Genomic DNA, 14,423 nt, shown 5'->3' on the forward strand with positions numbered 1-14,423 from the left:
CTGAGTATTTCATTAGGTTTTGATTTAGAAGTCTGTAAAATAGATTTATAATTGTCGTTTACACTTTTAGTTTCTCACAGAGATCTAAATTACTAGATCTAATTCCACATTTTCTCGTTGTTTTATAGAAAAGCAAAAATGTATACTCCCCTACTATAGAAAAAAGTTTTCAAAAGTACTAGATCTATAAAAATTAAAAAAATATACATTTTAATTTTATTCCGTTTCTTTAAAGGCGTACTTTTTGTGTGCAACTGGATTTCCCAAAAACATGTCGCTCATTTCCTCGGTCAAAACATTTGTCAAAAACGGGAAAGAAATAGCGACTGATTTTTTATCGGAGTTAACAGCACCAGATGAAACTATCATGCCAGAATTTCATAATGATCTGTCACGAAACCATCTTATCGCCAAAATTGTATCAACAGCTTTGGGAATAGCGGCATCATTTACACTCACATATTTTGGAATTAAATGGTTGACTGATGCAATGGATCCTACCAAAAAAGAAAAGAAATTAGCACAAGCTGAGGTTAGGTTGTAGAATGTAGGGTGAAGTTGTACTGGTAACAATAAAATTTAGCAATACGTTTATTTTAAATGAGTATCAACATACCTTTAGACTAATTGAAGTTTAGACGTCTAGGCCAGGAGTTAAATCACATGATGGACTGGATCATTTTGATCACAGATAACCCCTAGATCTAGATCTAGTTTTAGTAATAGTTCCAACCATGCCTGCTGCCATTCCTTTATTTACTTAGTTAGTAGAGATGCTACTACTCATGTCATGCTGGAGCCTGGAGGTTTCAGCTTTATCTAAACTCTTTTTATAGATCTAGATTATTCTAGATGATTAGAAGGAGAAAGAGTAATAGACAAATACTGAAATTTATCTATAAAAATAATATTAATAATTAATATATAATATAAATATATATATAATAATAATATCAACTAGTAATAGTATAATCATATAATGTTATAATTAAAAAAAACCTAGTCTAGATCTTATTTTCATTTCCCAAGGAAAGTCAGAAACTTAAAAATAAAGTTTAAAGTCAAATTAAACCTATAGACTATAGACTAGATTCTAGATCAATCTATATTGACTGTCTATATGTAGATCTCCCTAGGACCTAGGAGGATATCTACTTATGACTTGACTTGTGTCTATTTTCTAATCAATGAATGTGAATTTATAAATTTTTAAGATAGATCTAGCTAAAGGGGTTTGGTTTCCGGGATCCCTGACAGATAACACTCAGCCATTCAGATAATTTGATCAGTGAATAATTAGTGAAGATTATTATTAAGAGATTTAGGGATGAACCATACATATTTACCCTGAGGCCTGAATATGTAATGAAATGTGACACAATAAAAAATACATATATATATATATTACACTCAGAGAGAGAAGAAGCTGGCCTATATGCAACTGACCAAACCTACCCATGCCACATATGGGGCCAGATTTTTAAAGCGAGGATTAGACTTTACAGTCATCTTCGAGTACATAGGATATATGTGCTCATCTTCGATCACAAAGGTGGAGCAATATATTACTTGACTTAGCCAGCTCCCTTCAGCCCATTAGGGGGCAAGCTGTCTCCACAAAGATCTCTCACTGGCAATGTCTGAAGCCTCCTCCCACTTGGTGTCCACATATATTATGCAGTACCATTCCTTAAAAGCAATTCTGTGAATAGCATAGTGTAAGGAAATAAATGTGTTCCCTTTAATCTACAAAATCATTAAAATACTAAGCTCAGCAATCCCTTGATTGTATAAAACAGTGATGCCCAACCTAATTCAACCTGCGGTCCATTTTAATTTTTGACACTCGTTCGCGGGCCACATGAAGGAAAAGGTACCAAAAAATGAGAAATAAAATTAACCTGAATTTGAAACTATTTGATTAAAAACCCATGGATCTAGTAAAGAACTGGATATCTGAAGTGATTTTTTTTACACGCGCCAGAAAATGGCTAAATTTCTGTACTTAAAATAAGACCAACATTGTAGGTAGCCTTTCCACCAACTCATTTTCTTGTCGCTTTTTTGTAAATATTCCCAACAATCTTCCAATCTCTAGGCGTAGTTTAACAAACTTTCATATGTTATTATTTTTTTAAATAGGCACATTTTTTTTGATAGATCAAATATGTTGGCTTATTATCAAGCTCCACAAAAATGTTAAGATCTATTCTTTTTTTCTGGTAGATTCTCATTTCATAAACACACTAATGTTAAAGGTCATGGTACCAATCAATTAAAGAAAAATTGAGGGTCCTAACGTAGGTAAAGATACATAAGTAAACCTTATATTTTTTAGAGGGGGGTGTTTACTCTTTGTACTGACATTTCGGCGGGCCGGATGGAACCACGTCCGGCCTGCGGGCCATATTTTGGGCATCACTGGTATATAACAACACATCATTCTCTGGTCCATTTCTGGCTCAAAATGTACTCATGATTAACCCAAGTCTAGATCAATACTAAATCAAAGAAGCTAACTGCCTTGTTAATCTATGTACTTAAATGATTCTACAATATAACCTTTTCTATATACATTATTAAATGTATAAGAATTTGAAAATATACATTTGTGAGCTCTATGACTAATAATCATGTACTTTGCATTTTACAGGCTCAAAAGATGTTAACAAAGCTTGGTGTGACAAATGTAGGAAAGGTAAAATGTAGTTTCTTGCCATTGGTTAATTTATGGAACAAAAAGCTTAATTTAGGCTGTTATTGTGGTTAGCTTAATTATATTTATTTCTTTATTATGAGTTATCTGTTTCCATGCTATAAACTAAAATTATAGTATTGAACTTTTATTGACCAGTATTAACTTAGAAAAAATAATTATTTAATGTATGTGTGTATTAATGCAGCTATTCTTTTAATTAAGCTATTTACATCATAGTGTCATGGGTTTTCCTGGATAATTTCAGGTACCTAATATAAGCCTAATAAATTGGAAACATTTATATTTATTACTTTTTTTTTGCCTTTGGATCAAAAAGCATGTTTTTATGTTTGTGTCTGTCTGAGCATTGTATGAGGTTAATTTTTTTTTTATTTGTCAACATTAGTTTTGTATTGTATTACTATAAGGACTGAAGTGTCTCTAAATCTATCTCTTTTACTTGTGGTATTTCTTCTGTTTATAGTCAATGTTTCACTTGTCTTACTGCTCTTATTATTTTTTTTTTTTTGTCTTCTTGTTGTGCTAGACTTCTGACAGCTTCAACTATTCTACCACACACACATTATATAGAGATGTATGTGACAAGTCAAAAGCTCGCTGTCAGAGTCACTCAAATTTATCACAGCATTAATTATTATTTATCTTTATTTATTTATTTTATTTTAATTATTTCCCCATCCTACCCCCAAATTCTTCACCCGCACCACCTTTTCCTCTCCAGGCTAGACTTAGTTGACCACATTGGAGATAGCTAGGCCGCGTCTTTCGATTTATCTTCCCTTGACCGGGGCAAAGATACACACAGTCTCTTTGATCTTACAGGCCGGATGTCTGACGGGCGCAGTTGAAGTCACTCTTCCCCCCCCCTTCTCCCATGTCTCTCTTTGATCTAGGAGATCACGCGGACCAACACGCCCATTGACCTTTCCAAGGTGCAACTCCCATCTCAAGTCTAATTCACCCACGTGTAAGATAATTCTAAGCCTAGGACATTACCTGTTTCCGCCCGCATTTTCCAGGCCTATATAAAGAAGATCCAAATCAAATCAGACCCTCTTATTTCTCATTGTCGTTGAGCAATCGAGTCTGGACTATATCATTTATTTTTACTCCTAGAGGAATACCTGGTGGTAAGCCGAACTTAATCACAAGTTCCACTTAATTACTTTGTGCATATTTCTCACTGGAGATTATCTTGTGTATTCTATTATTTTATTTACATTAATTAGTGCATTGTGTATTTCTCACTGTCGTAAGTAGAAAACATAAACATGTCTTATGTATGTATCTAAGTATTGCATTAATCTATTAATGCTACGTTGCTCAATTGATCGTTGATGCATCCATGTATATATTTGTACATCTTATTTTATTCCCTTTATCTCGTCTGGCCGTCGTGATAATTTTATCAGCGCACTAATACTGCGCTTAGAAAAGAGATACGAATTATCTCCCCTGTAGTCATTTTAATTTAATGAGAGTTGCGCCCCTTGAATGGACACCCGCCTATTTGACAGCCCACCTGTCAACTTATTAGGTGCGACGTCCCTATAGACCCAGATCTGTGCGAGACGTCATAGCTACGCCAAACCCTCTGCAACTCACTGGACTTATCCTGTCATTACGCTGCCCACGGCATATCAGCTCTGCCCGCAGTAACCTTGTGATCACGGTAGCCGGCCACCCGCCCTACTGTGCCCACTACAGATATCAGAACTTTGGATTGAGACTCCACAAGAACTGAATCACCGGCGTCCCTCTACCCGCTAGAGCGCCACCTCCAGCTGCAGAACCTCAAGCCAGGACACAGCCAGCTGCGACATCAACAGGACAACCAGCTAAGTTCAGAAGACAAAGTGACATACTCTCTTATTAAGTGCAAGAGTGATGATTAAATATAGTACCGACTATATTATTGCTTAGAGATAGATGCAAACCCTCCCCCTTTTTATTCTTCTATGTAAATATTTATGTAAATAAATATTCTTCAATTTTAACTCTTGTATCTGTCTTTCATTGCTTGTCTCGTTGCGTGCCTGCTCCCGATTTATATGCTGACGGGTTGGTGTGTGATAATTTCAAAAATAATCATCCCCTAGACATTAAACGTGCCAAACACACATCATCTTCCCCAACCTGTCACAATGTACAAGAAGAAGACATACAAATCTTCTCTCTACATATGTGTTTTATAAAACTTCAAACAAATTTTATGTTCAACTTGTAAGACTTTTTAAAATAAATATTTAACTCAGTTTTCTTGTTTTTATCTTTTTAGTTAACAGATTATGAACTGTGTGTAGCAGCCAACCTTTTAGACACTCGTTCAATGGATGTCACATGGGACAGTATTGGAGGACTTGATGGTACAATAGAGGAAATAAATGAGACAGTGATTCTACCATTCAACAGAGCTGACTTGTTCAAAAATTCATCACTTCTACAGCCTCCTAAAGGTTTTTAATCACTAGACAATCAAATTCCAGTGTAGTCCATAAGGCTTGTTATGATATTTGTTCTAAAATGTAGTTTTGTTTCTTTGTAACTAATACCTGCTTGTGTCTCTCGTAAGGTATCTTATTGTATGGACCTCCAGGATGTGGTAAAACAATGATCGCCAAAGCCACAGCTAAAGCTGCAGGTTAGAAGTTTACTATTAACTCTTTCTCTTCGTAATTATTCGTGCACGTTTTGAAGGAATTCTTCATTTGCTTATTACTATTTAACTACCCCTGTTATGATTGGGCTTCAATAGCTTTGTCGTTTGTTTTCAGAAAATGTTGTATTTGGTCTAGAATTAAAGGGACATGCATGCTCTTCTTATATAATTCAAAGCCAAGTTTAAAAAATTAAACATTAATTTAATTTAATGAGGTCAAAATCAACGATGGTATCGGCGATTAGGAGAGAAAGAGTTAAGAAACCTTTTTTATTAATGTTTGTTCTTTATGTTTGCATAAATTATTGAATTGTACTTACATTTATTTTTAGGAGCACGTTTCATCAATCTCCAGATATCCACCCTGGTAGACAAATGGTATGGAGAGTCACAGAAAAGAGCAGAAGCTGTATTTTCATTGGTTAGTTTTAAATAACTAGTAATCCTGAATAAAATTACTGTGTTTTTTTTATTAATGTGAAATTAAATGAAACCATATTTCCTGTTTTCTCTTCAGGCAGTCAAGTTACAACCTACTATTATTTTTATTGATGAAATAGGTATGAGAATTAGTTATTATATTTCTAACGTTCTATCACTTTTAAATCTAAGAGAAAAATTCAAAACCTGTTGTACTATGAAACTAGTGAAATAGTGTTCATTTAGATCTATGGCCATGTGGTTAGCACAACTGTCAGAATAAAAATCCCCAACCACTACTAGACAGACTTTGGAAAAGCTTACTTAATGTTTTTAAGAAATAAAAGCAAAAAAAAAGCATGAAATTATCTAACATACTACCAGTATTTAAAAATAAATATTACAGAAGACGCTTTTGTAACTGTATTGGAATAGTGTATTATTATTTATTTTAATAAAACCTCTTTTACTGAACATTCCAATCCAAAACTAATAATATCATTATTTTCAAGATTCTTTCTTGAGGTCAAGATCATCGACAGATCATGAAGCAACAGCAATGATGAAGACTCAGTTCATGAGTTTGTGGGATGGCTTGACCACAGATCCAAACTTGCGAGTCATGGTGATGGGTGCTACCAATCGTCCACAAGATGTTGATGCTGCTATATTGAGAAGAATGCCTAGTCAGTTCTACATTGGCATGCCAGTGAGTGTATCATGCAGCTTAGGAGCCTTTCACTAACCACAAACTTAAATATTTTTAGATCAATGATACCAATTTAACACTTCATTTTTAAGAGTTTTGAGATAAACATGTAAGACATAGTGCACTAGAAAAAAAGGTATATCTCACCGAAATAAATCTTTTTAACTCATTCAGGATAGTGCACTGGAAAAAAGGTATATCACCGCAATAAATCTTTTTAAAATAATAAATTTTTTGCCTTATAATGGTGAAATATCTTTTGTGTTGAAGATCCATGGATAGCTATGGAAAAAAATATAAAGATTTTTTGGTGTTAATTAAGATGTTTATTCCCATATCCATGATATGATCCATGAAAAAATCTAATAAAGGTTTTCACAATATTTCTCACAGAACAGAGAGCAGCGTAAAGCTATCTTACATCTAATCATGGCTTCTGAGGAGGTAAACCAAAAATTTATGTATTTTATATAAAAATAATGCAAGAGAGTGATAATGACGCTATTTTTAGGTGTTTATTTGGTATCTGCAGCATGTTGGAATACATTTGTATGATTCTTTGAGAAAAAAAAAAGGAACATATTGTTACGATCTTCTCAATCAGGCCTTCTGTAAACACTGCTCAACAACACAACAGCACATCTAACACAAGAACTTGACAACAAGAGTTTCAATAAACAATGTGGTGTTTTAATAACAATTACATTGACAGCCAATTCAACATAATTGGCTACACTAACTTAAAATGCTTTGCTACACAACAGAACTGCCTAACTACAAGTCTCTCTAGCTCATACAGTTACATCTTTGAGGACTCACAAGGTACAGCACAGTCCTTACTGCTCTTTGTTCTGGACTCAACTGTCCTTTGTTACACTCTCTCTAGTCCGTGAAGGCTATCGATCACATGATCACAACACGGGTCATACTTGTATGTACTAGCAGTACTGTCCCAACAGCCGTTGACCCGTTGGCCTGAGTCATGTGTATTAGTAGGCCTCACACACATTAACCCTTTCAATCCGCCACTGGAGTTACTACAATATTTAGACAATTGAATTTTAATTGAATATGATTTGAATGGGAATATTAATGTTTCAGCTGTAAAATAAGGAAATAATGGTTGGGGTAAGTGATTTAGAACCATCTGGAATTTGAGACCAACTGATAGGAGTGAAAGTGAAGAAAAAAATTGATGCTAGATCCAGTATTGATTATGTTTGATCTAGTCAAACTGGAGATCAAAAGGCAACTAAATCTGATGTGATATTTTAATGTTTTTGAGCTCTGTAGGCCTATTTATGACTTGAAACTTGATGTTAATCTTTAGGTCTATTTTTCTCTGTTAAAAAAGAAAACATTTTATGAGTTTTTTTTCTGTGAATTAAGTCAAAAAATTGATTTTTTAAAATTATTGATACAGATATATCCCTTTTCTTAGGCGTAGGTGAGATAGCTTCTGACAACTGTTTAGTGGCTAAATGGTTAATAATTGTTTTTGTTCAGTACAGCAAAAAACATTTTATCAAACAACATTTGTGTCCCTGCTTAACTCTTTCTCTCCGTAATTATTTTACCTTGTTTCGACAGAATTCTTCATTTTGCTCAAACTATTTCACTAACCCACCCTGTTAGGATTAAGCTTCAATAGCTTTGTCGTTTGTAATCAGAAAATGTTTTATTTGGTAAAGAATTAAAGGGAAATGCTTGCTTCTTTTTTAAAGAACACAAAATAAAGTTTATAAAACTAAACATCAATTTAATTTAATCAGGTCAAATCAACAATGGTATCTCAATTAGGAGAGAAAAATTTTATGATGGGGCTAGGGACAAGAAAGGGACTTTTCAGATAAATGAAAAATAAATTGAGTTATAAAATTGTACAGACATACAAATGATGATGAAATTATCCTGAAAAGAAAGAAAACATTTTCAAAGATAATTGTACTGCACTGCTCTGTACAGTACACATAAATATGAGAAAATTAATAAATTTCAACTCGAAAGCCTTCAGATTCAAAAGAATGAGCACAATTTTAAAATATTACTCGGCCATGTGTAATATCTTTTAAATTTGGTGTTATATTGAAATTAAATGGAAGTAATCGTTATTTGTGAAACTCCATTGTAACTTAAAGTCGTCGTTAAACAGACCAGTCTTTATGTGAGGTCTCACTGTATATTGTAAGTGTGGGATCAACTTAGTGGACTCTATTATAAACTACATAAATACTAATATGTTTAAAACTACTTTTAAGCTATTTTTATTTATGATTGTGTGTGTCTTAGTTTTCTTTCAATTAGGAGACCTTTAAGGTTCAGTTATTATCTTGAACTTTGCTCTTTAGAAAAATGAACTTGATTTTGATCAACTGAGTGAGTTGTCTGATGGATTGTCTGGGAGTGATCTAAGAGAGGCTTGCAGGGCAGCAGCAGTTTCAGTGGTCCATGAGTTTGTTCAGAAAGAGGCCAGGTAATTACAATTCATACTTGACTTTAAGGTTGGCTGGTAATGTTTATTGGTTATTTATACGTAGCAGTTTGTAAAAAAATCTTAGATCATTTAGAGAAAAAGCAACAATAGGCTCAATAGGGGAGGTAATGCATGATTGCTGGCATGCTGGCAAAATTGCATAAAAAAAAAATAACTTGTGGGTAAACACGAGATCTAGTCTGACTGATTGATTGTATTGAACTCTTTTTTTTTTTTTTTTTCACTGCCCTAAATACAAGTTTTTGTTTATTAGACTTTGTTGGCTTTTGAACTACTAAACTTGAATAATAAGTCGATTGTAACAAAGATAGGAAGCTGCATTTTTTAAATTATGGTCCATGCGCTGATTCCTGTACTTTCAGTTTTGTCAAAAATGTAAAGAAAACAACTATAATCAGACTAAGTTAGCTCTGCAGGCATGCGTTATTCTATAAGACTATGGAACTTTCTTTTTCTTAAAAAAATTTTGAAACCAGACCTAGATATCGAGATCTATTTCTAGATTTTACATCTAGAACAAGATCTAAAGAAAGCAACCTAGACAATGTCTATCTAGATTTAGACCTACTACTTATGCTACTTAGCGTACTAGATCTAGAATTCTAGAGTCTATATTTAGTAGAGATTTTACAAGAGTAGTATAGAGTCAAGAATATTTCTATCGAATAACAAGATCTAGAGAAGTACACAAGAAACTTAGTCTAGTGACAATAGACAGTTGTTGATTTGTAATACCTGATTATGATGATACAGCATTACATTCTAGATCTAGAATAGCTTAGACTGTTAGATTCTAGACTTGTCACATGATTTCTCAATATATTCTGTCAAGACTTTTTTACCAAAAGTTACATGAAGGAAACTGTACACAAAACCAAAAAAGTTTTCACCAGATGAAGTACATATCATAATTGTTTCCCTTCAAGTTTTCAACTCTTGTTATGAATTTCAGATTGAGCAAAAGTTCCATAATGACCCTAAGACTTTTACTAACCTGCTGGTTTATTCTGTTTCACAAACTGCTTATTAAATCTATTATCAGTATATTTTGTTAATAAGTAGAAATGACCGACAATATGAATAATTTTTCAGGAATGCTATAGGGGACACAAGGCTACGTAAAATCAACATGTCAGACCTTCAAACATCTATATATAAAGTCAAGGCTAGTAAAAATTTGTCATCACGGTTAACTCAAGGTCCACCACCTCCATTAGATTAGTTTTGTGAAGCAATTTATTGTATGTTTGACAAATGAATTTTTATGGTGTGAAAGAAAAACATGATCTCAGAAATTTGTATAATTGAACAAAAAATAAAAAAACTTGCTAAGTGACAAATATTGATGATGTCTCATGAAGTGCCATTTAATATTGCTGATAACAGATATTTGATTAGGTACTTTGAAACCTCATATTTAATATGCTCCTAATTGTTGGTGATAAACCAATCATTGGTTACACTCTACATCAGCAGTGTGACTAGCTTGTACCAGTCAAATGCATCTGAGTCTGAAGCAGTTGAGTGAAATGTATGTGTATAGGTTTATGTTTTCACTTTTATTTCTGTGAGGGAGTTACATTGCTTGTAAAAAAAGATTCCAGAGTGTTGATTATTTATAGTTCTAGAATACATGCATTATGGTGAAGGATGTTTAAAGATACTGCACTATTTGACTGTGACTGTAACCTATTCATACACTTAGCTGTACTCTGAGGTTTGTTCTTATAATTTCCAAGTATAATTAACAATAAAACATAGTCTTTGGAGTCAAAGGTTAAGGAAGATTACCCAATTTGAAGTGGCTTTGAAGACTTACCAATGACCTACATATTTGGCCACAAACAATTTAAGTTCTTTTTGTCATCTGTGCCTTCCATTGAGGTTTTTTGTCTGGGTATGTGCCGAGGTCTTTGTAAGAAACGATACATCTTGAAAGTTCATTAAATACAGACAGCTATATATATATAATACACATATGAAATACATGTAATTTTTAACCTCTGGTACAGATATATATATATATATAATACATATATGTAATACATGTACTTTGTAATGTCTGGTGCAACTTAGAAACAAATTAGTTTTACTTTTTTAAGTAAATTTAAATTAAACAAAAATAGTTTACATATAATGTCAATAAAATCAATTTTTCATGAGCCATTTTTTTGGTTTGATAGGAATCACTTTAAGTTGTTTATCTTTGTTTGAGATTACTGAGATATCAGATTATACAGAATAGAAATATCTATTTTTTGATAAGCTAAATTGTTTACATTTATAAAGTACTATAATTATATACTAATTTTGCTTCATTTTTTTTTTCTTCTTTACATTAATGAGAATTTGAATGCAATGCTCTAATTAAAAAAAACAATTTTTGGCTAAGTTGAATGCTCAATGTCCTAAGAAAGATGAGCATTACAAAGTGAAACTTGAAGCAAAAGGATAGAAGAGTCAACAACATGCTTCAAACACAGGTTTTAATTAGAGACAAGCTTTAAACACAGGTTTTAATTAGAGACAAGCTTCAAACACAGGTTTTAATTAGAGACAAGCTTCAAACACAGGTTTTAATTAGAGACAAGCTTCAAACACAGGTTTTAATTATTTTGTAACTAGTCATTTAGAATTATTTTGAGGCTAGATTATTACATTACATTCTTTTCTCTTTATTTTTTAAACTAGAAACTTAATCGTTAGAAATATTATATCCCCCCCCCCAATCCTTCAGTTATATTATTGTTAGTTTTTTTTTTTAACCCCCACTTCTAATATTTGAATTGTCTTTTTATTTTCTAACTTCAGTTGAGACAATGCATCCCAACAAACTAACTTTACTTTCTATTTCTAATGGGAGAAGCAGGGGCTCAGTGGTAGACTGCTTTTTTGTTTACTATGTCTATTTCTAATTTTTATTACTGAAAGTGAGAATAAACTGTTTAAAAAGAAAAGACTTCCCTCCCAAAACATAATTTTTGTTTTTTTTCTTAATAACTACACTTAAAGTGACATCCAGATTAGAAGTTTTCACATCACAAGTTGTTGACTGGTTTCATACAAGACCAAAGTGACTGGTACAGATGGGCTCCACTGAATTTATTTGTAAACCATGTTCTCTACTTTACATTTTAACACACTAACAGCCGGATTTTATTTCATAAATACTGGGATTTATTGTCATATAAATCTGCATAATTAAAAAAAAAAGTACTTTCCCTTTCACCCATTGGACAAAGATGACACTTTCTTCATATAAAGATGGATCATTTTAATACTGATCTTTCAGTTGTTCATTTTCTTTTCTTAGCCCAGACTGAAGGACATGAAGTGGTGATGTGACTTTTGTAGTTAGAAAGTTTGAGTGTATTTTGTGTGTAAATAGTTCACTGTGCTTTGTGTAGCCACAAGGACATAATGAAATCAAAATACAATGGTTTGGCTACAGACATTTACTGGTTTGTTTCATTTCATTCTGTTCCAATGTATGTTTTTTGTTTCACTATCATTTAAATTTAAAAAAAATTTTTTTTCTTCAATGAATACAGAAGTGATAATTATGGTATAGGAAGAAAAACAGTATTAGGCTTTTAATTAGAGAGTTACATCTTATAGGAATTAACAATTTAGAAATATTCTTTCATAGTTGTTAGGTTCACATTAATTTTATAATATCATTTTTTTTGTTCTTTTAGTGACTAGACCTACTTGTTTTTCAGAAGGAAAATAGTTACAACCTTGTTCAATCTAGGCTAATCTCCCTTGAGCTCTACCATTGGGGTAGTGAAATTACTCCCAGTAATCTGTTCTTTGTTTACATTGGGATTTCTTTAGAAAGATCAGGTTTACACCATTTCATCCATAAGTTACAGTAAGAGAGTAAGCAGTATGAAGGGAGGGGACAAAGTAGAACTGAGATTGAGATATTTCAACACAAAAATAAGGGTTAGGGTGCTATGTTGACAAAAATAAGGGTTAGGGTGCTATGTTGACAAAAATAAGGGTTAGGGTGCTATGTTGACAAAAATCAATGTTTCTGGTAAAAAAAAATTACTTATGAGTTAAAAGCAGAGACCTTAGTAATATTGTACTGTAAAGTGCAAAAGAAAACAAATCGTATGCAAAGCTTCTTATCCTATCAACTCACTTTGAGCATGTGATGTCTCCCACTTCTCATTCTAGGATCAAGGTGAAGTTATGCACAATTATTATTGTCCATGACAATGTATGAATCAATTTAAAAAATAATTGACCTATTAGTTAATCAATTAATGGCAATTAATTAATTTTGTTTAAGATAGAAACACAAGTTTATTCCTACAGTATTGAGATATATGTCAGTAATTTTGATGTTCTTCCCCCTAGATAAACTTTTTTAAATAAAGATTTTTCTTTCATAAATTGGCAGTATCTAATTCCTAACACTCAAGACGAGTAGAAGGGTTTTCTTTTATGATTGGCTATCAAACTGGTTAAGCTCCAGTGGAGTAACTGGGGGGGGGGGTCCAAATTTTAAAATCCCCCTGGGCCACCAAATCACCAAACGAGTTTCTGAAATTTGTTTTTACATTAAATATTAAACCATTATCTCATGTCATGATGTCGAATGTCAAATGCAGGGCCGGCCCCTAAAGAGGTCAAGCCCTAACCCCGGCCCCCCCCCCCAATCCCTAGCTACGCAACTGTTCAGCTGATCAAAGTTTAGAGGAACACAAGCATCAAACTTGGTTCATGTGTGAAGTCTGTCTTACTGATCAAAGTTTAGAGGAACACAAGCATCAAACTTGGTTCATGTGTGAAGTCTGTCTTACTGATCAAAGTTTAGAGGAACACAAGCATCAAACTTGGTTCATGTGTGAAGTCTGTCTTACTGATCAAAGTTTAGAGGAACACAAGCATCAAACTTGGTTCATGTGTGAAGTCTGTCTTACTGATCAAAGTTTAGAGGAACACAAGCATCAAACTTGGTTCATGTGTGAAGTCTGTCTTACTGATCAAAGTTTAGAGGAACACAAGCATCAAACTTGGTTCATGTGTGAAGTCTGTCTTACTGATCAAAGTTTAGAGGAACACAAGCATCAAACTTGGTTCATGTGTGAAGTCTGTCTTACTGATCAAAGTTTAGAGGAACACAAGCAACAAACTTGGTTCATGTGTGAAGTCTGTCTTACTGATCAAAGTTTAGAGGAACACAAGCAACAAACTTGGTTCATGTGTGAAGTCTGTCTTACTGATCAAAGTTTAGAGGAACACAAGCATCAAACTTGGTTCATGTGTGAAGTCTGTCTTACTGATCAAAGTTTAGAGGAACACAAGCATCAAACTTGGTTCATGTGTGAAGTCTGTCTTACTGATCAAAGTTTAGAGGAACACAAGCATCAAACTTGGTTCATGTGTGAAGTCTGTCTTACTGATCAAA

The 14,423-nt window shown here is 33.2% G+C and overlaps 1 protein-coding gene across 1 annotated transcript; it reads left to right on the forward strand.

Annotated features, from left to right (window-relative positions):
* Nucleotides 1–241: 241 nt before the first annotated feature.
* LOC106063172 (outer mitochondrial transmembrane helix translocase-like) lies at nucleotides 242–12,455 on the forward strand. Its single transcript, XM_013221486.2, has 10 exons — nucleotides 242–532; nucleotides 2,654–2,698; nucleotides 4,998–5,175; nucleotides 5,292–5,360; nucleotides 5,711–5,799; nucleotides 5,896–5,938; nucleotides 6,311–6,507; nucleotides 6,901–6,951; nucleotides 8,856–8,980; nucleotides 10,094–12,455. Exons 1-10 carry the CDS (start codon nucleotides 272–274, stop codon nucleotides 10,221–10,223), a joined length of 1,188 nt encoding a protein of 395 aa, XP_013076940.2. The 5' UTR covers nucleotides 242–271; the 3' UTR covers nucleotides 10,224–12,455.
* The last annotated feature ends 1,968 nt before the right edge of the window (nucleotides 12,456–14,423 follow it).

This window comes from Biomphalaria glabrata, chromosome 2 (assembly GCF_947242115.1).
Source record: "Biomphalaria glabrata chromosome 2, xgBioGlab47.1, whole genome shotgun sequence".
Classification (NCBI taxonomy): domain Eukaryota; kingdom Metazoa; phylum Mollusca; class Gastropoda; family Planorbidae; genus Biomphalaria; species Biomphalaria glabrata.

What these genes read in the sequence shown, in the direction of transcription:
- LOC106063172 (XM_013221486.2), top strand. Translation starts at nt 272, where the DNA reads ATGTCGCTCATTTCCTCGGTCAAAACATTTGTCAAAAACGGGAAAGAA. An exon ending in GTGTGACAAATGTAGGAAAG is followed by an intron (nt 2,699 to 4,997) that starts GTAAAATGTAGT and finishes TTATCTTTTTAG; the next exon opens with TTAACAGATTATGAACTGTG. An exon ending in AGTTCTACATTGGCATGCCA is followed by an intron (nt 6,508 to 6,900) that starts GTGAGTGTATCA and finishes TATTTCTCACAG; the next exon opens with AACAGAGAGCAGCGTAAAGC.